The sequence below is a fragment of the Molothrus ater genome, chromosome 7 (assembly GCF_012460135.2).
Source record: "Molothrus ater isolate BHLD 08-10-18 breed brown headed cowbird chromosome 7, BPBGC_Mater_1.1, whole genome shotgun sequence".
Classification (NCBI taxonomy): Eukaryota; Metazoa; Chordata; class Aves; order Passeriformes; family Icteridae; genus Molothrus; species Molothrus ater.
In genome coordinates this window covers 18,395,163-18,417,418 of record NC_050484.2, presented here as the reverse complement: position 1 = coordinate 18,417,418, position 22,256 = coordinate 18,395,163, and the positions used below count along the sequence as shown (strand labels likewise).

The window sequence follows — 22,256 nt, the reverse complement described above, 5'->3', positions numbered from 1 at the left end:
TAACACTGTGCTGCAGTTCACTATTAAATAGTGTTTCTGCATCACCAAAAGACCGGTGACAGCAGCATTCCTTAAAGGTCACCTCTCTGGGGGTCTGCGGGATCGGAACCAGGACGCACTGGTCTGCGTGGGCAAGCTGTGAAAAAGCCTTCCAGTCACAAAGAGAGGGAAGATCTGAGGCTGACATTCGTAGTGTTCCCTGATCCCGCACCGTCCGTCTTCTCCGGCGGCACGGAGGCGCCCCGTGGGCTCAGGGCCGGCTGTCTCTGCTGCCGTGGGGCGCTCTCCCCGCTCCAGCGGGTCTCTGCCGGCAGCGAGCACCGGCCCCGTTACCGCGCTCAAGTTTGCGGTGCATGCCTTAATTGCGGTGCGTTAAACGGGTTAATCCAAAATTCGGCCCTTGGGCAGCATTTCTCGTTCGCTGTGCCGGTGCGCCGCTCCTCCCGCTCCCGCTCCAGCTCCAGCCGGGTTCCTGCGCTGCCGGCGCCGCCTCGCAGGGGCAGCGGCGCTCGGAGCTCCAGAGAGCTGTGGGAGTAGAGAAGGCAGAGTAGGTTATGAACTGCCACCTTTACGTTCTGTGCACACATCTACCATACCTTACTCATGCAGCTAACGCTAATAAATTAATAAATTAATTAACTCTTCGGTCTGGCACCGCCGGGTGCCCCCGCCCCTCACATGGCGCCGCCGCACTCGGCCGCCAGGGGGCGGCACGGCTGCAGACGGGAGCGCGCGGCCGTGGCCCCTCGCGGCCGCCGTAGGGCCCGCCCGGCGCCGGGCGGGGGCAGCGCGCGGTGCCACGTCCCCGTCGCGGCGCGTTTGCGGCCATGGGCGCCTCGCAGAGCATCGACATCCCCGGCGGCGGCACCGAGGGCTACCACGTCCTGCGGGTAAGGGCGGTGCGGCCCAGTCGGGCGCCCCGGACACTCAGCCCGGCGGCAGCCCGTGGGCGCGGGGCCTGTCCCGCCGTGGGGCCGCGCTGGAGCGGCCCGGGGGCTCCCGGGGCGGCCTCGCCGCTCTCCCCGCTCGGCCCCGGGGACGCGCTCGGGCAGCGGGGCCGCCGGGGCTCCGCCGCGGCTCGTGGAGCGGTGAGGTGCGCCGGGCCCGCGCTGCCGCTCCCGGACTGGGGCAGTCTGGAGGAAGAATTGGTCCAGAATAAACAAATCTCGGGCCGGGTCGTGCCGCCAGGTTGTGCCGCCGTGTGCCCAGGCCAGGGCTGGCGCATGGGAGGCGACGCTGGGTTTGGGCAGCCTTTGAGGCGAGGCCGCCTCTCCTCCCGCAGACGCTGCTCACAGCCCGGCCCGCGAGTCTGGGCTGCGCTCAGGGCTCTCGGGATAACGCCTCAGCCTTGGCCTGGGCGCTGCGTCAGGGACTGGACTGGACCGGACTGGAGCTGCTGCCACTCAGGGGTGTCGGATCAGGGTGTTCGCATGGCAGCACCTGAGGGCTGCACCTCCAGTGAAAGTACTGTTTTTCATAGGTACATTGGTTTTATATGCGAAATACAAAATACGTGATTAGGCTGCATTCTTGAGGTTCTGTGAACAGCCTTTAGAAAGCCCTTCCGTTTGCTTCCAGTGGGCAGCAGCCTGGCTCCCAGGTGGTGCTGTGGAATCTGAGGCTCTGGGCTACCGGGGTTTGCTGGAGCCGGTCCCTGCCCACAGCTCGGTGCCTTTGCCTCTGTGGCCGCACTGAGGGCTCACTCTGGGTACCGTGCTGGGCTGGTGTGTTTGCTGGAATTGGTGCCTTTGGGATAACTTCTCTGCTTTTGAGAAGCACATACTGATGTTCTGGTCAAATCCAAACATTCTGTTAAAATTTATGTAAGGACTAAAGCCACAGTGGGTTTTTTCCTCCCTTTTAATATTAATGGTATATAAAAATCCAGCATTATTAGTTTATGTTAGTCCACTTTGTCTTCTCCTTATCCCTCAGAAAAACTTTCCTGCTGGTTGGTAAAACTGGCAGGCTTTTTTTTTCTTTTTTAGCATAGTACAATGTAAATTTCATAAACTTTTTCCTTTGGAGACTTGTAAAATCAGTATGTGCTTTGCAGTTAGAATATCAGTTACATCAGATTTATGAGTTCATACTGTTTGATTAAAACATGTTAATAAATTGAGATTAATCTCTTTTATGAAGTAGAATCTACTCATTTTTTCTTGTAATCTTGCTTGGATCTGGCACCTTTTGTTTTAATTTAGGCACTTTTTTGTTGTGATGTTTTTGCTATGACCCGAAATTGCAGTCTTTGGTTGCCAGTCTTTGTAAATGTAATTGAGAGGTGCACATTAAAGGAGTTGATTTCCAAGAGGACATCCTTATTTGTATTAAATGCAGAAAAGGACCTGCCTGCTGTCTTAAAAAGACTGGTATCTCTATTTTTCACTGCCTTGTCTTCTTATTGATATCCTGAGATGCCACAATAATAAATTATTACTATTTTTCTGTGGAGAGGCATCTTAAACTGCATCATGATCCCAGCCTAATAGTTATCATTTAGGATGTTTTTATTGAAATGCATGTGGCATGCATGAATGTGACTAGAATTTCTCTCTGTAGTTTTTCCAAGTTTAATTTTCCAGTTGCCACTCTGGAGTAAGTTTGTTACAGACAGCCTCGGGCTCGCACTGTTAGAGGAGCTCTGCGAGTGCTTTGTCTGCAAGGATTGACCTTCAGTAGAACTTTGGGTCAAGCAAAACTGCTGTTTTGTTCTAATTTACTCTCAAGTACATTTTCTTTCTGAGCTCAGTACTTTAATGAAGTAAATGAGAATGGTAGAAAGAAAACAGCAGTAGTCTTCCAGTGTTACAGATCTAATTCAAGTAAGATCAGATTTCTTTGATAACACCAAACTTCTGTAAATAATGTAAAGTGATTGTTTAAAAGATTCCATTACATGTGGGAGAATTAGAGAAATGTCAGAAAAAATTTCAATTACTGGAAGAAATTGTTTGGGTAAGGCAGATAAATGAAAATATGTGTTAAACGGCCATGAAACAAAGACATTACATTGTTCAGTGTGACTGTAGGAGCCAAGCACAAGTTGCCAGAGGGATGGGCAGACTGAGACTGTTGCAAGTTACAGGTTTTTTACAGTGAGATTTTTAGACTGTACATGCTGTCTCCCCACAAAAATAATAAAAAGTCTCTCTCTCTGCTCACTTCAAACAGGAGCAGAAATATATGCAGCAAGTGAACACTACCATCATTAATCTTCAATGTAAGATTTGGAGATGACTTAATTCTTTTGGCTACTTCTGCTGATATTCAGTGCAGTATTGCTTTCACTGTGAGCTTTATCACCAGTGCAGTTGGAAAGGGAATTAGGAACTTTCCAGGGCTGAGGCACTGTCAAAGGAAAAGAATTTCATCATATGCATACTTGACAGCAGAAGTTGCTCTGCATTGCATTGTTGGTGTTCTAGACATTAAAATGTAGGGTGGTTTTGTTTTGTTTTTGTGGCTTTCTGGGTTTGGTTTGGTTTTTTTTTTTGGTAAGAGGGAGAAAAAGTTGTTAAGTGTTCTGTTGCCCAAGTCTCTTCATAAGTAGACCTAGTAATGAGTCATTTGTTTGAAGCAATTCTCCTCGAGTTTCCTTTAACATAAGGTGTGTGGCTGATAAGACCAACTGGCTGACTCTGTGTATTGCTCAGTATGTGTTTGTTTCTGCTCTTCAAAACAGAATGAAGGAAAATTTTGAGTAATTTTCTTGCTCAGCAGTGTGAAACTGCTGTAGTTTGCCCAGGCTGATGTAATGACCTGACCGTAGCTGATGTCACAGCATCCCAGTGGCTGGGGCAGAGTGACTGGAAAAATGGTCCAGTGGAAAAGGTCCAGGGGTGCTGGTAGACAGCAGCTGAACATGAACCAGTGTGTGCCCAGGTGGCCAAGGCCAGTGGCATCCCAGCCTGTATCAGGAATAGTGTGGCCAGCAGGGCCAGGACAGTGCTTGTCCTCCTGTACTGGGCACTGGTGAGGTCACACCTGGGTGCTGTGTCCAGCTCTGGGCTCCTCAGCACAAGACAGACGTTGAAGACTCTGGAACAGGTCCAGAGAAGTTCTGGAGCACAGCTCCAGAGCTGTGAGGAGCAGCTGAGGGAGCTGGGGGTGTTCAGCCTGGAGAAGAGGAGCTCTGGGGAGGCCTCAGGGCTCTCCACAACTCCCTGAGAGGAGGGTGCAGTGAAGTGGGGGTCACCTCTTCTCTTAGGTAACAAGTGATGAAACAAGAGGAAAGAGACTCAGATTACACCAGGAGAGATTTAGAGACTGGATTTTAGGAAAGGATGGCCAGGTATTGGAATAGGCTGCCCAGAAAAGTGGTTTCATCACCATCCCTGAAAACATTCAGAACACGTGTAGATGTGGCCTTTGGGTTAGATTTAACGGTGGACTTGACAGTGCTGGGTTAGTGGTTGGACTCAGTGATCATACAGGTCTTTCCCAAATGAAATTGTTGTAAGATTCTCTGTAAGAATTCTTACGTGTGAGAAATTTGTATGCTGTCATGTTATGTGGTGTTCTCCCTAAAAGATACTGGCAGCAGTGCCCAAAGTTTAGATTTTCCACTCCTGTGTTTGTACTTCAGTTTGTTGTAATAGTGATACAAACGTGTTGCATGAAGGGATCTTTTAAGGAAGGTTCACATTTTAAAAGCTTGAGTTAAATTCTCTGTGCTAAAATAAAAGGTTATCTACATAGATAGAATCTGTTTTCTTACAAAAAACTTATAAAGCTTTTTCTTTTGAAAACTGTGTTTCATTAAGAAATTAAATTCAGTTATACAATGTAATGTATTAAAATAACTGACAGAAATCAAAGAGATTCTACAGATCTAGCAGGAATTGCTTATATATGATACATAATGAAATTTTACTGCCAGTTATGGAGTGGGTGGAAGAACTACAAAAAAGCCTTTCCGTATTTCTTTGCTAATAAAGTAGAATACTGGGGAGAGTTTCTTAGGTGGGGAAAAAAGAAAGCCTTGGAAGTTGTGTATTTAATGCTTGAAGCTAAGTTTCTAAAAGTTTAAAAACTAGTAGAAGGTAGCTGACTTTTCAGAAGTGGTCAGAGCCTTCATCTGCCTCTGAAAAATGCACATTTCAGTGCCTAGTTCCATTTGCAGTTGCACTGCTCTCTTGGGGCTTCAAATTGTGACCACTGTGCTGCTGAGCAGACTTCTTAAAATATGTAATGTGCAATGTATACTGTGTAGGCATAGAATGATAGTGTTGGTAGCAGTGTTCAGCAAAGAAAAACTTCATTATTTACCAGGAAGGTCTTTTCAGGACTGCAAATAAAATTGGTGTACTGACCTTGAAACCTTTTTCCTGTTTAATTCTTGACAGTGAATTAAAAGTGAAATCAGTGTGTGATCTATGTACTCAGCAGCCCTGCTGTCATCTTGGTGAGAAACTGAAACCCTGCAGCACGGTGTGAGGCCCTTTTCTGCCCTCTGATATTCAGCATTTGACAGAGATTTTCTTAATTTGCTCTTAAAAAGGTCTGGTATTGCATTGCCTTAGCGTCTTTGTATTTTCTGTGCCACTATTTGTCTCTATTGTTAGAAAATCATGATGTTTACCCACACAGTGGGTAAACTGTGACTTGTATTTCTGAAGTAACAGCTGGCTTTGAGAGAATCGGGCTTCCCAAACTGCTGGGGATGGTATCTTGCCTGCAGTAGCAACTCTTGTAAATTCTGTTACTTGGTAATTTCTCAGCAGTTATTCAATTACAAAGGCAAGTCACTAAATACCTACTTGGGGCACCCAGCAAAGCTGCATAAAGCCAAATTGCTCAAGAGGCACAGAGTTTAGGTACACATCCATGGAATCTTTATTATCTCCATCCTTAATAAAGGTAGAATAATTTGTGTCCTTGTATTTTCTAAGGTCCCTGGTTATCCTTTGTTGCTGTAGCTCCTGGAGGAGATCCTGGCCACAGAGCTTGGAGCAGAGAGCTGTGCTGTGCCTTTGGCACTGTGTGGTGGTGATGAACTGGGCAGGCAGTGACTCAAAGTAAGATGGTGTGACAAAACCTGCATGGGGTCAGTGCCATTGTCGTGCAGGGCTGAGCCTATCACTTCTTTAAGGAGGAGACTTTTCATGTGGAATGAGCTCAGAATTTCTGGGTGCCATTTCTGGGACTGCCAGGTGTAAACAGGCTTTTCCATCAGTGAAGGTAGACCAGGGAAATAGAAACTCTGTGACAACCTGTGCACAGCAGGATGACAGAAGGGATGCACGTCCCTGCTTCTGAGGTGTGATTGACACAACTCTAAGGGTTTGATTTCTTTCAGCTACAGCTTCCTGGTAGTTTTTACATGCCCACTTAGAAACAAACCATGCAGAGGTGTTCAGGATTGTGATGGGTTTGGGGCAAGGAGTTCAATGCCTGAAGATACTTTCTGCAAACGAATCATTTGGAACTTGGAAACTCTCTCAGTCCTTTCATCATTTTGGGGCAGAACACAGATTAGGTATTCTAAGTAAATTATTTATCCACCCAGGTGTCAGTGAGTTTGACATTGATGGATGCTGAACATATGTAGTTCTCATTTATTGTATGTACTCCATCTTATTTCAAAAAGTTGCTCTATTGAATAGTGGCCACTCTTGGCTCAGAGTGTTCAGGATATAATCTCTTGGAGGTCATTAGGGAGGGATACTGTCAGGATGCAGGGGGTTTGTTGTGATTTTGGTATGGTTTGGTTTTTTATTTCAAAGAAATTTCATTTAGAAATGGAGGAAAATCTCTGAATGAGATGAAGCCTGGCCTTTGATAATTTCAAGGCCATGACATATATCCAGTCCCAAAAATCTGATGTGTTATGCTGGATGTACTGATTTTTAATGCTGAGGTTTAACTAACACATAACATCTTTTTTCCCAGAAACTGTTTTCCCAGAAGGTTCTGAAACCATCTGCTGATTTAATTTTGGTATAAAGCCTGCATGTCAGGTTCATTAAAAACACAAACTGTAAGTTCCTGTATGACCTATGCAATAGATGGTGGAATAAGAGAGAGAGAGAGGTTATTAGAGTATTTTCATGTCATTTCTCTAAACTGAGGGAAGAAGAACAACAAACAGCATAAACTCATCCTACAATCACTACTCAGACCCAGGAAAGGAGAGGATGTCTTGAATTACTTGATTACAAGAGAAACTGCAAGTCTGAGAATACCATTATGAATTATGTCTATAGGAAAGCAGAGTTTTTTATTCTCCTTTCACAAACCTGTTTAACCTCTCTTTGACCAGGAGGTCTCAAGTATTCAGTATAGTAAGTAAATGCTTTCTGCATTTGGGAAAAATAATTCATGTAGTGAATTTTAGTCTCTGTCTCTTTTCTCCTAAGCTAAAATTTCTGTTTGTGGAGGCTGTCCTCAGGTAGCCATACATTACTGCAAGTTTGAAGAAACAGTCCACAAATGCCAAAGCCACATCCACAATGTGCTGGGAATTTCTGTGCAGCTGCAAGCAGGCTGTCTGCCCCATGCAGCTTGGCTTATACTTTTACCTTATTACCTGTGCACAGTTTGGTGTCTGATCTCTGGCTGTTGTTGGTGAGAGGCATGTGGAACAGACAGGGTGAGTCAGTAACATGGAGGCAATAGTTTGGATCTAGTTAGAGGGACTGCAGGATATTTGGTGACTGGGAGGTGTGGTTCCTTATACTTAATTCTCGGGGAGGGAGAATACCTGTACCCTAGCTGTGGGACATTATTTCCCAGGAGCATACAGACATCTTGAAGAGACACTTTTACAGACACACTTCAAATCCTAGTAAGAAATTATAAATGTGGACTTTGGGGATGTTATTGTTGCCTCAGTGATTCTTATTCTTAACTTTGGGATTCTTAACTTTGGGATGTTGTTGATTTTGTACTTTTTTGCTGCTTTACAAATCTTGGACAGCAATCAATGTGTGTGTGATGTGACTCTGGAATTACTAATTCCAGACTTAGGTTATGTGACTAATGTTCTAAGCTTTGGGCATCCCACAAGTAATCTGAGTTTTTTCCAAGCTCTGATTTTATGAACATATTGGGCAGAGATAAATAAAATTCTAGAAGAACAGTTTTATTAGTAATCAAGCACTTTTAAAATTCCATATTAGAATATTTTGTTCTAGATAGGTCATGTTAAGAAAATTCAGTTCCTGCAGAATCAGGCCAGTATTGAACAATCAAATACATTTTTACCACTTCTGTCAGGTAGAATAATATGTAATGTAAGGAACTGCACTGTAAAGGGTAATGTTTTTTAGATCTTTTTGAAAGGCGATTGTAGTACATAAAAGAAAAAGCCAGTGGGTAAAATTAATCAGCTTCCATGCAGAAAAAGAGTGTCCTTACCAAAAAAGCTGTAGGAAAAATCTGACAGCCATGTTAGAGTTAGTTTTCATTGTCAGCAATGCAAGCAATAGTGAAAAAATAACATTGGTAAAATGTCTCTCAGTTATTCCATTTGGAATTAAAAGCATACTTTTAGCTTCTGGAAGTAATGTGTATCCAAAACTTAAGCCTTGTCTTAGTGGAGCGGTTGAATTATTTGAGCTGCCGTGGCTGCAAAATTGCATGTGTCTTTTCCTGCAACTTGAAGGGCTGTTAATGAAATCTGGTTGTACAGATGCCCTCTGTGGCTCAACAATGTCACCAGGTGTTTAATCACGAGATAACAGCCTGTGCTTACAGATGTGACTCTCCTATGCCTTTAGTAAGCATAAGATAAAAAGCAAGGTCCAATGTTGGTACTGCTGTGGAAAGATAGTATTTTTTAACCAACCTTTTCAGAATTCATTAACCTTCCACTATTATCTCCTTTCTTGAAAAATACAGCTTATCTGATGCAACTGTTAAGCACTGCTTTTCCCAGGGAGTGGCTACTGCTGTGTCATTCCTCAATTTATAAATTAATTCTTTTGAAATATCTGTATTTTATTTTTTTTAGGGGAGGGAGTTTTTGGTTCTAAGATTATATGATTATATTTGAATATTTTAAAATTATATGTACAAACATTAGTAGCTTCTAGAACTACAGCTGGCAAAAGTAGAAATATAATTCTAATCTGTGAATCAGCATTGAAGCACTTTTACTAAATTCTTATTTAACTTTGTTAGGTACAAGAAAACTCACCAGGGCATAGAGCTGGATTGGAGCCATTCTTTGATTTTATCGTGTCCATTAATGGTTCAAGATTGGTAAGTGTGTTGCTGTTTTATAACTTTTAATATAAACAATGGGTTGAGAATATGATCTTTATAGGTAAACCAATGGATTTGTTTTATTTAAATGTATGTAAAATATTTCTTCTTACTTTAAAATGAGGAAGGCAAACTGCATGAGGAATTGATTTCCTTTACCCTGTAGGAGCTGTTCTGTCGGGTTTAGTTGGAGGATAAGACAGACGTGCTCTCTGCAGACATCTGCACCAAGACAGAATTGCCTGCTGATCACCTCTCATGGCTCATGCTAGTGCCCTCCTACTTCTGTTTGCTTCCATGAGAACTCACAAACTTCCCACAGTCCAAACAGGCTGAGTGAAAAGCTGCTGCCAGAGCTGCTGGCTGGGCAGGAGGCATGGGGGGAGCTTCCAAGCAGAGCTATGATCAAACAACAGACCATCATAGCAGTGGAAAAAACCAGCTGTGGGAAGCTCTGTGCCAGTATGCCTGCATTCAAGAAAGCCTCTGAACCAGCTGGAGTGTTTTCCTTTTGGAAAGTATGACCTGTTACTGTGAAGTCCCAGGGGTTTTCCAGTGTTGTATTCTAAAATTGTGAAGGGACTGGAAACCTGTTACAAAGCAGCTGTTAATACATGTTCTGGTAATGTGCAGTGTATCTTTGGAATACAAGTGTTGCTGTAGAACTGAATGCTTGGTCTGTCAAACACTGAGCCAAACTCCTTTTTAAACATTTGCAGAATAAAGACAATGACACTCTCAAGGACCTGCTGAAAGCAAACGTTGAAAAACCTGTAAAAATGCTTGTGTACAGTAGCAAAACACTGGAACTGAGAGAAACATCTGTAACCCCCAGCAACATGTGGGGTGGGCAGGGCCTGCTGGGAGTGAGCATTCGCTTCTGCAGCTTTGATGGGGCCAATGAAAACGTCTGGCACGTCTTGGTACGTATGGACTTGGAAATGTTCTCATTCCTGGTGTGTCTGACTTTCTGTTGAAAAGTAACTTGATGGGATGTGCAAGTTAACGAGTCATGAGATCAAACCGGTCTCATTAATCAAACTGGCTTTGATTGATTTTGGGTTTGGGAAGACTTTTGAACCTTCTTTGAACCTTCTGTCAGGCTTTGAGAATTCTGTACAAATTCATTTCCCACACAAATGTATATTTGTGGCTGTATTATCAAGTCTTGTATTTAAATGAATGGGTTTGTACAATACTCAGAGATACTGTATTTGGTACAACACCAGAACCATATGGAAAGGGAGTGCCATAAGCCAGTGTTTCATTAGTTTGTCTGACACAGAGCTTGTGTGAAGTGCATATCTGTCTGTCCTGCTATACCCTGACACTTACATCGTGGTTTGTAACTTTCCATCTTAAAACTAGGAGGTGGAGCCAAATTCTCCTGCTGCATTAGCTGGACTTAGACCTCATAGTGACTATATCATTGGAGCAGATACTGTCATGAATGAGGTAAGTATAAAATATAAGGTCTTATTTTTAAAAACTAAAAACCCAATTGTACCAGGGCAGTGTGAAACATCCCTGGCTCTGTCGCTGTTCAGTGTGAATGGAAATCACATGCAAAGAGGAAGGAGCTCTGGCATGGTGCCTCTTCTTAAAGGCAATCCTGGAAATAAGAACTGCTCTTAAATGTCTTCATGATATGTCAGATACAAACTTTTATACTCTAAAATTAATATTTTGCATAGCAGATTTGAAATCTGGGCTATGCCACATGTTCTGAGTTGTGCTAGCAAAACACATTTTAAAGTTGGCGTTTTGATAAAACAGCAGCACTGCAAAAACTGCAGCGTGGCTGTTACCAGAGTCCATTACAGAAAGTCAGGACTAGGATGATCTAATGCCAAATGATAAAATAAGGACAAGAAAGCCCTTACTCATTTTTCTCCTTTTGCAGTCTGAGGATCTCTTTTCCCTTATTGAAACACATGAAGCAAAGCCATTAAAACTTTATGTGTACAACACAGACACAGATAATTGTCGGGAAGTGGTGATTACTCCAAATTCTGCCTGGGGTGGAGAAGGCAGGTAAGGAGACAATGTGTTACAGGGGGATGAGGCAACTTTCTTATAGCACCAGCCTGAAAACTGCTGGATTTAACTTTTCCACAAAGACAGGGAAAGAGTGCTGTTATATCAAAAGCGTTTCTCCTCAAATTATATATTTACTTGAAATTCAGACACACTAATGAGAGGGGTGTAAATCAGTAAATTAGCTAGTGCAGAAGTGCATAAAGTGCAATGGTTCTTTCTGCATTAAATTCCAAATAGTCATTAGCTTGTGGTACATCCTTGAAGTATTGTGAGTAGCCAGAACACAGCACTGCAAGTAACAACAGAGAGTTGAATTCCAAGCTGTATACCTGGTATAGCTGCTTGGTTTAAATAATAATGAATTTTACTTTGTGCTGAGTATTTATTGCTAAAGCCACAGATTTTCTTCTCAATTGTTTTGTATTGATTATTTCTCCATAAAAAGTGAGGCAACGTGGGGGCAGGAGGGGAAGGTTGTACAGCATTTACCTTGAAACTTGGTGGTGTCTTGAGTTGCTCATGCATTGCTTGCTGTAGTCTGTAGCTGTAAAGTCACTTAACCTGACTTAAAAATCTTCCTATTTTAAAAGCCTAGGATGTGGCATTGGTTATGGATATTTGCATAGGATACCTACTCGCCCATTTGAAGAGGGAAAGAAGATTTCTCTCCCAGGGCAGTTGCCTAGTGCATCTCTCAGTCCCCTCAAAGATGGTTTCACGGAGGTAAGTTGTGATCCCTCTCCTTTGCCTTGGTAAAAATGGATGATGATTTTATTGCTTTTCTGCCTCTCTTGGTTCCTGTAGAAACAAACCCTTTCTTTTCTCTTTCAATAAGGTTCAGCTATCATCAGTAAATCCCTCAAGCACCCTCCCTCCTGGGTCAGCAGGCCTTGAGCAGAGTCTCTCAGGACTTTCTATTAGCTCACCTTCAACTACTGTCAGTAATGTTCTCAGCACAGGTTGGTATTGTAAGGAACTGACCTGAGTGCATGGCTTTTTTGACTTTTTTGATTCACAGATGTTTCTAATTAATTGAATAGACGGCAGAAGAGAGAATAAAACTTTCTCCTAAATTTTTCTCAACAAAAAGGCTAATGTACTGGATTTGTGCCTTACTTGCTCACAAAATAGTTTCAAACAACTTCTATTAAAAATACCACGTGTATTACTTAGAATACTATTTGGCTTATCAGCATTTTAATGTTAAGGCAAATAGTAATTCTCCTGTAAGCAATTATTTATTTGTACTCCTTAGGGAAAGAAGATGAAGTGTTGCATGCTTAAAATCAATATTGTTTCCCTGTGTACCCCACCAGGTGTTCCAACAGTTCCATTATTACCACCACAAGTCAGTCAGTCCCTAACCTCTGTGCCACCAGTTAACCCAGCAACTACATTACCAGGTGAGTAGGTAAAATTTCTTAAAACATTTCTGAAACAAAAATCTTACAGGAGCAAGAGAAAAGAGCTGCCTTTTCCACTGCTTTTTGGGGAAGGTATAACTTCATACAACTTATGCATTTCATGTAAGATCTCTCTTTATGCAACCTCTACAGTGTGAAGAACTATTTTACTTGGAGTATGTTCACAGCATGTCTGTAGCACAGAGGGTGACCTGGCAACAAGAGTTACCAGTTTACCTTTTAGGGTTCCCTGCACAGTGGATGCAGTATTCAGAATTTCTCAGGAAGGTTTTGCTTTGCTATTTGCAACATTTTAGGAAACCCATTTTTAAATACTCAGCTTGATCACTATTCTAGTATAAGTACAGGGCTAACAATATAGAATTTATGTTGCAGTTACTGTTTCTGAATTATATAGGAATTTTAACTGGTATAATACAAGTAAGAGTCCTTCTACAGCATGGTTGTTTCCTGATAATAATGAACATTTCAAACACTGCTATTCCAGAAGTATTCACAAGGGGTAAAATAAGGATTGTATAGGATTTTGCTGTGGCATTGGTGTACTGGTACAGGACTCGATTGTGCCTTCCAAGACACTGAAGGAGTTGTATTTGATGTTTTACTTGTTATGAGACAAGTAGACAAAGATGTGTCCATTAGATAACGCTTGGAGGAACAGCCTCTAACACAGAAAAGATGTGCAGTAGAGCTCAGTGCATGCAAACAAGGGCAGAGAACTCTCACAGAAGCTGAACTTGTTAGTAGTTTTCTATTTTATCTAGGAAGAAAAAGATTATTGTCCTTTTCTTCCCCAGCTGCCTAATCCACCCCTTCTCTAAACTCTGCAAATACAAGGTTTCTGTTCACCATTTTCTCTGAATAGTATCATTGCTTTTTTAAAAGCAAATTAGAATATTTCTTGCAATTTGCATGGGTGTACTAGTGAAATATTCTTACTAAATATACTGGAGGCTTAAAATTTGAGGGAATTTGTATGAAGTTCAGCTTTTTTCAGATTAAAAACAAACAAAACAAAAAACAAAACAAAAAAAAAAAACAAAAAAAAAAACAAAAAAAAAAAAAACAAAAAAAAAAAAAAACCCCAAACAAACAAAAAAAAACCCCAAAACCAAATAAACCCCAAACCAAAACAAATTTGCATATAGCTGACCTGAGAGCTCTTTGAATCAGATTATGTCAATTCATTATGGCAGATGAATTCATGGGTAGTTAAAGATGGCTGGGTTTTAATCAAAATCTCTATACAGTGGCCTTGCTTTAAGACTTTTCTCCTCTCTGTCTTCATACTGCAGTATTAACAGTTTATTTCTGAATTAGCCTTTTCTGAAATAAACACAAAGTACAAATAGAGCCCTTGTCCCAGAAATGAAGCTGTTCTAAAGTGGAAAATTCAGGAGCAGAAGGATGTTCCATAGCAAACACAGTGATGGAAGGACATGTGTTGCATTCATTGTATGTTTCTCTTCTACTTTCAGTCCTTTCTGACTTTGAAAGTTCTTTTGTCTTGCCTTTTGATATACATTTTTGTGATTGACTCTAGTCATGAACTAAGTAGAAAAGACTGATAATAGAGTGATCAAGATTAGGGATCAGGGAATACTGTGTATTTAATCATATTATTATTGTTTGCCACCTAAATTGGGAATGGAGAACTTCTGGTATAGTGCTGTGGTGAAACAACTACCTTTGAAAGCTGAACTTGGAATGCAAACCTTCTAATTCTGAAATAAGATTCTGCTTTCCTTAGAAAAATCTGAAAGGTTTGGGATTATGTATTTGCTAGTCCAGATTTCCTGCAGCAGGTATCTGTTCTCACTGTGCAACTTAAAAGCTGAAATTCAGGTGAATTTGCATTTTTCCATGTAAAAATTATAATCAAGATTTAAAGTAGGTTTTAAATTTTCAACAAGATCTAAGAAACAGTTAGAAAAAGACAATTTTAAGTTTTCAGATGTAACTGTTCCACTCTTCTCTTAGGTCTGATGCCATTACCAGCAGGGACTTCCTAACCTGACTGATCTGTCCAAACTTAATTTACCTGCACCACAGATTGTTCCAGAAATGATACAGCCTGGTATGTGCTTCTGCAAACTGAAACTCTGTAATTAGAGTTATCCTTGACAGTCTAATTTAGACCCATTTGGGGGAGTCCTGAAGGGGGTAAATTAAATCTTTGCCTGAGATGGGAGTGGATGTTAGTGCCCAGATCAGGTAGATGAAGAATATGTCTTCAGATAAACTAATTCTAAACCTGTGTCTGTGTTTAGATGTTGCATTTTTTTATTACCTGATTTATATCTCAGAAGAGATTGTACCAGAAGTGGACGTATATTATTTTTGGGTAAAAGAAAAGAAAATGTGAATTGTTTCCTTGTAAGATAAATGAGGAGATTGGACCTCCCTGAACTGAATGCCAGAATTATGAACTAATATTAGATTTATAGTTTTGAATTCAGCAGAACTGCTGAAGGCGCTCATGGAGCAAGGAAAAAGATATTGGAAGCTTGTGTGTAATATGGTTTTTGTTAACTTCCTGTTTCTGACAGTTTCAGTGAAGGCCAGACAAACCTAGTCACAGTGTTAATGCATGAAATGCCTAGTCTTCTGGGGAGGTACAAGCAACCTTGAATTTACTCTGATTCTTCAATTCTGAAATCTGAAAAGTGTCAGGCTTGAAATGAGCCTGCTGAGTCAGTGCTGCACAAACACCATTTGAGCTGTCTGTGCTGTGCAGCAGCTCACTGTGGTTTTTTTCCCCTTTTTTCTCTTTAGGTTTGCAACCCCTTCCCCCCTTGCCGCCTCTGCATCTGATGGGAATAACACCTCTGTCAATGCCACCCAAGTGTGTTCCTGTGCTTCCTTTGGTCACAGAGGCATCCACTGTGCCTACAGATTTGCTTCCCTCTATTCCTCAAGCTGGAAGCTTCTCCGTCAATCCTGGCACTCCTGAAAATGTAGAGGAGACCTCTGCACTCACCTTGGATAGTGCTACTCCTACTTCCAGGGCAACTATTGTTGACAGATCAAATGAATCCTCTGCAGCTAATGAAAAAACAGCTGGAATCACAGATACACAAGCTTCTGAATCATAACTCCAGATCACTCTGTTGGATTGGCTCGGTATTTATTTAGCCATGGGATACCTATTTGAAAAGCAAGCTATCATTAATTTCATACTAGTTTGTACTTAATCTTTAGAAGTCCTGTAAATAATATGGAGGTATAATAAAAATAAAAGGGGATTTATAAAGTGTGGGGGGAGGAAGAACTTGTATGTTACCAAAAAAAAAGTCAAGGTGGTAAATAGAGTTCCACTGCCAAACTCTGAGGTGTATGTTTTTAATATAGGCTGACAGCCTTACCCTGCTAGGCTTGTCCTTGCTTATAATTAGCAATTTTTGCTTCTGACAGAAATGAAGCGGGTCCTGCGTGTGACATTTACGTACCATAGTTCTTGTTCTTTGCAAGTATCTTGTTTCTACAGTGGGGATGAGAGTGTTTAGTCTGAGTTGTGAATTTTAACGCTGCAAAACTTCCACCTGAAGATATTTCTGTTAAAATTGCTGAGTGACCTGTTAACTGACATGTTGTTATTCAACTTGTACACAAACCTTTGTCTTGAAGCTCTTGAGAGATGCTCCAGCCCTGTTTCGTGACCACTGCTGCGTTGTTCCATACGCCCACTGTAAAATGGCATCTGGAAGGGAATACATGGAATGTTAAATGTAGCACACAATTTGGCACTTCATGACTACTGTAAGGTGAATTAATGGATTAAGCATACATATAGCAATAAATTCCTGGAATTTTATTCTTTGTGTGACAAAATAGCTTTTTTTTTTTGATTCTTTAAATCTCATTTTTCTTAGCTTAGCTCTCTTGAGCACAGATCTGTGAAAGGGCCCCCTTCCAGAGGAATGGATCCAAGAGGGAATGCCAGACATCTTAATGGCAGGCAGGATCAGCACTTGTGTTAAATCCATTGCAGCAATGAGTCATTAAATCTGCCTCCATATGATTCATACTTGGCTTTTTAAATTCATATTTAGGACAAAAATTGCAGATTAACTGTAGATTATACACTTGTAGAAACTGTTATGTGCACTGTATTCCAGGTGATAGCATTTGCTTTTGTTAACGGGTACAGTTGATGAGGAAAACTCTTCTGTACCACTCCAGTCCTTCTGTATTCCTGGGATTTCATTTATATGTGGTTGCTAAAGCATATGCAGACTTACCCATATCATCAGCAGGCTTGAGCTGAAGTCTGTCTCAACAGCTGTGGAATTAATTTTGGCAATGTAGCTTGCCTGAGCAGTGTTTGGAACAGTAGTTGCATCTGACTTCTGATCATAATGATAATGTCTCAAATAATTTGTTCAAGTGGAAGCCTTATCTAATACCTGTTGTCCTGTCTTATCTTTATCACCTAAGTATTTGTCTTTCCTCTGCCCCACTGCTGCACATTTCTCATCATCTGTTATGGCAAAAGCCCATGTCAAAGACAGACCCCAAATACTTTTTCATACTGTAAGCAGTTTCTTTTCTCAGCTGCTTGGAGTGTGAAATCCCTCTGCCTTGCTAAGTAGGGCACTTGCTGTTTTTCAGAATGTATTTTTATTTACCTTTGTAAATCCAGTGTCGTATACCTCAGAATTAAACCTTGACATGAGAAGAAGGATGTTCCCTTTTTTCTTTCCTCTAACAGGGACTGTATGTTGGTATCAAGCTTCATTGAGCCTCACAGGTCTGACAGCCTTTCCTGCAACTTTGTTCCAACACACTTCCAACGCAAGAAGAGTAAAAATATGTTTATCACAAACCAAATTTAGAGCAGTTGCTGATTGTAATCAGATGTTTTTAACTAGAGTCCTTGGGTAGATGTTTTTTCTTGCAGTACAGCACAGTGTTCTCTGGTATGATTCTATGCTTTGCAACAGCAAGCTGCAAACTTTCATAGGTCTTGTGCACTTGTCTCTAGTAGCAGACAAAAGAAGATGCTTAGTTTGAAGTTTAACATTTCTGTTAGCTATTTTAAGTCCCTTGTTGCTGACTATATAGCCAGCCTTTTGACAGCTACAAGAGCAGTGGAATTAAGGCAGTGTTACCATCAGCAATTCTGCTGAAGAAAATGTGACTTCAGATTTGGAGATGATTCAGTGGTGCAGATTTAAGCTATAATCTCTTAGCTAAAAAGTCATGAACATTGGAAAGTTGAACATTTACTACTTAAAATGAAAACACAGGCCTTGAAGTCACACTGCTCTACTCTGTCCCTCTTTATCCAATTCCCTCAACTTGATGTGATGAAATTTTACCTTAATCACTTCTGTCTCTTAATTACTTGATTTTCCCACCAAAAAGAGAGAGCACAGAGGAATAGGAACTTAAGATACACCAAAGGACTGACAGCTGATGTAACCTTATTTTCATGAGTTCATATATTCAGCTGTTAATGAACAGTTAGGGACAGGCACATTAGCTTTATTTAAAGCATTGACACTTGGAGTTCTTTAACAAGTCCTGACAGCAGATGAAAAGAGATGTACCATGAACATCCCCAACCTTGCATGTAATTAAAAATTATTTACACGTGTATGACCTACTCTAAAATGAATACAGTAATATCCTGCTCCACCAAAAGCTGATCTGGGGGCTGTGTTCTCTGGCACCCTGGATTTGTTGTGAGGACAGGGTTGCCTCTACAGCCATGTGAGCATGTGCTGATGAAGTGCTCTTTGCAGTTTGATGCTCTGCTGGTGCTCCAGGAAACAGCTGCTCAGGCTGCAAGGTCAAGGCAGGAGTGTGGACAAAGCACTAATGGTGAACGTTTCTTAGCTTTGGGGAGGGGGGGGGGGGGTGTCAGAAGGTGGGGCTGAGCCTCTGAAAGCCACCTTTTAAGTCCTGTCCACATCAAAGCTCGTCGCAACTGGAGCTCCCTGCGTTGCCGCGAAATAGCTGTGCAGGGCCACGAGATGGCGTGCACTCGTTTCTTTCGGCTGAATTTACAGGCTAAGACTCAGCAACGAGGGTGGTTGGTTCCCGCCCCCCCAGCAGCAGCAACTGTAGTCAAATGGATGCCAGCTGGATGCAGAATGATGGTGCTTGGGAACTGTAAAACCAAACTGATCTGAAGGCAGAAATGGGCTGAGCTTAAGCTATTTCTAAATTTCAGAGTTTTGCTGGCAGTTTGCTGACTTAAGTTAACCATGGGACTGGGTGAAAGTTTTGAAGAAAGCAAATCCTTACAGGCAGGGACTTGTTTGAGATAGTGCAATGCTGAAGGAGAGGCCTGGATAATAGTTCCAGCCTCTCTGTGATCTAAGTGCTGATTATGGAATTAAGTTGAAGGGGCAAGATAAGGATCAGGGACGTTTCATTGTGGCACTGTGTCTTCCCTGATTGTACACAGGCTTTGTCTGTACCAGTCAAACAAGTGCTCACAATCACTCTGTAGCACAGGGGTTTAGCTGGCACCAAGCTCAGATTTTTTGGTTCTTCACTTGGACTTAGACACCTAGAATCTGTTTCATTTTAGATTTGAATCTTGTAATATTAGACGAGAATTAGACTGCAGAAGTGTTTCTTCATTTTTAAGTGCCTGTGATTCGTCACTAATTCTTGTAATCCTACTCTGTACATTCTTAATGTACCAAGGCTTAATATATATTTGTGTAGTCCAGCACTACAGTGTCTTGCACTGTGCTGCACCTCCTAGTAAAAACCTGTGTAGGTCAGAAAATTAAAATCTTCAAACTGTTTTCCCTGTAATATCTGTGGAGAAACTGGATTTTTTTAGCTGCAGTCAGAGCCAACACCTGCCACAGCACAGTTTTAAAGTTAAACACCTAAAGTGCAAGAACTAATCTTAAAATAAACCAAAACCAAACTCACAGCCTCAATCAAACAGAAAACTTCATTTAGCTCATGTGAATCTCCAGCACTTCTGCCCTGCAGCCCTGGTGAAAGAGTTAAAGGATGGTAATCTGCCATTTTATGGAATATCTAAGAGATTTGCAGATGGTGGCTAGAAGCTCCCGAGCTGAGCCAGGAGCAGACACCTCCTTTTCCTGAAACCTCAATTCATGTTTATCCTTAGGCCAGCGTGCAGTTAGCAATTTAGAATTTTACTTGGGTACGTGACTGGTATTTCTTAGGAAAAGCCTGTGCACATGATTTCAGTTTAGTAACAAAGTTCTGGGTTTGTGCATGTGAAACTGCATCAAGACTAATGAGTTCAAAGGCTAGAATATGGCATGTGGGGACCTGCTCTGGGTGGAAGGGGTGAGGTGGTGTACGTGATTTTGTTCCTTTACTCACAGCAGGAGAGTGCATTCTCTGTCCTCTGGCCACATGCCTGCCTCTCCGCTGCCCTTCTTGCACCTGGGAAGGAAGAATTCTCTCCTAGGAGGAGGCTGCAAACATTACTCTGCACTGACAAGATGACTGTGACCCTATCAAATAATTATTCTCAGCCTTGGAACTTTTGTCCTACAGGATCAAAAGTTATGCTTCATCCTTAGTAGTGCACTGTAAAGGTTTTACTCTCTCTGAACAGTTTCCTTTGTTAGGTTCACAGTTAATCCATCTTAAGAGCTGCACTCCAGCATTGCTCAGCTTGCCTACAAGAGAACTTCAACAACCACAGAGGTCAGGCTCACCTTGGGCAACCAGGAAAGCCTATTCTGCCAACAAAACAACATTTTAATAACAATCCTCTTGTCTGAGAGCTGTTTGCTCTGCCAGCAAGTGGTTGCATATTCCCATACTTTGTTCATGGCCCTTGCAGGTTAGGTGAGCTATGAAACCCCAACAGAAGCTGAAAACATAGGAAACATGAGTAAACTCAAGCTGCTAAACCCATAGTCAACATAGGCTTGCTAGTTATGTAAGAAAAGCCTGCAGTGGATGATTATAGTATTAGCAAAAGCAACACAGAGCTATGAGCTTTGTGTTTGATGAGGGCACTGGAGGTAATGGGACTCACTGTGGGTTGACTTGTCTGGACCTTCTGATGTGCAGAAAGGCCATTATAGCACTGCCCAGGTCCTGCTTCCTGAACACATCTTCTCCCACTGCTCCAGAGTTCATCTGCAAACCTCCTCTGCTGGCAGCTTGCAAGAACAAACAGCTCATTTCAGTGATCTTGCTCCTAAATGAATGATGGAGACAATTAGCCAATCTTCAGGAAAGCCCACTACATTCTCAGCTGCCATAATAGAAATAGCTTCCAGTTCTTGGTACTGTACACAGAGAAAGCAGACAGACACTTCAATAGCCAAGACTTCTCAGTGACCATTTTGCTGCCATCTCACTCTTATCTTTCAAGCCGATTTCCCCTGAAATTCTGTTTAGTGAGTTTTCAAAATGGTCTTTAAAATCAAACTGAAGATTTTAAACCTCCCATCAAGGCATTTCAAAGTACCTATCCATTGCATGGGCTTGGAGCTGTGCATATACCATAAGCAGTGCTTACACACATGAAAGAAAGAGTCAGGGAACTCAAGTGCAACTTCTTTAAGAAACATCAGAACTTGTAAACAAAAATTGCATTTTTTGCAAACAGCAGCTCAGTATTAACTGAGTCATCAGTCAATTATTATTAACTATGACACTAAAAGCTAGAACTGTAAGAAAATCTATTAATAACTATTTCACAATACTGCTTATGCCCTCAGGTAAATAAATATGTGTTCACATGAATCAGGGAACAGAAAAAGTGTGGTGTCAAGCAGTGACACTGCTTTACTAAGGCTCAGAAGTCTGACAATAGGAGATGTTTTTGTAAATATAAACAGTACTTGGGTAAATCCTTTAAGAGAGCAGCTACAACTTCTAAAAAAAAGAAAGCAACTGGAAGTATTTGTATTGCCAAATAACATGCCATGTACTAGAAATTACTGAATTTGTGAATCAGTTACCTTTGTTTCAAAGCTGCATTTTTATTTGAAACAGGTTTCTTACCTGTCTTACTAGTAATACCTCTTCAGAGAGACGACAAAAAAGCCCCACAACCCAAAACCACACTTGTCTGGGCAATAACTGTTTAATAATGAAAAGGAATTTACTGTTCCTAACCCAGTTCCTGACTGTTTTCATTCCTGACTACTAACAAAAATAATGTACTTATGGATTGCATTGTGCTTCAGAATATTTTTAGCCTAAAAGTATGCATCAAAAAGGAATAGAAAGACCTGGAGGAATTCAGGGTAAAATATTGAGGACTGTGGGGAACTGAACCAAATATTTTTCAAACTCTTCTTGGAAGCTGCCATATGTCACTCACATGCAAGTGTCCTCATGCATCCTTACCTGCAGATAGGCACTGCTGGAGTTCAGTATAGGCTGCTCCCCAGTGCTTCACCAATTTGCAGAAGGACTTGTGTCTGCCTTTACTCCTGTCTTGGCAATGCCTACTTGTCAGTCTATAAACTTCTGCCTCTGACAGCTCAACACCCTCCCTCAGTAAGTACATTGCTAGCTCCTGCTCTAAAGACTTGCTGCCTTGGTGGCTGCTGCCATAACCAGCACTACTGAGGTAATACTTCAAGATAAGGCCTGAAGGCCTCTCAGATTCTT

The 22,256-nt window shown here is 41.7% G+C and overlaps 1 protein-coding gene across 1 annotated transcript; it reads left to right on the top strand.

Annotated features, from left to right (window-relative positions):
* The first annotated feature begins 787 nt into the window (after positions 1-787).
* On the top strand, positions 788-16,488 carry GORASP2 (golgi reassembly stacking protein 2). The gene is given in 11 exon segments (XM_036386866.2): positions 788-890; positions 9,127-9,207; positions 9,930-10,133; positions 10,579-10,665; positions 11,114-11,244; positions 11,841-11,973; positions 12,086-12,209; positions 12,567-12,653; positions 14,655-14,674; positions 14,676-14,751; positions 15,450-16,488. Coding segments are annotated over 11 exon segments (1,326 nt in total). The 5' UTR covers positions 788-827; the 3' UTR covers positions 15,770-16,488.
* Positions 16,489-22,256: the final 5,768 nt, after the last annotated feature.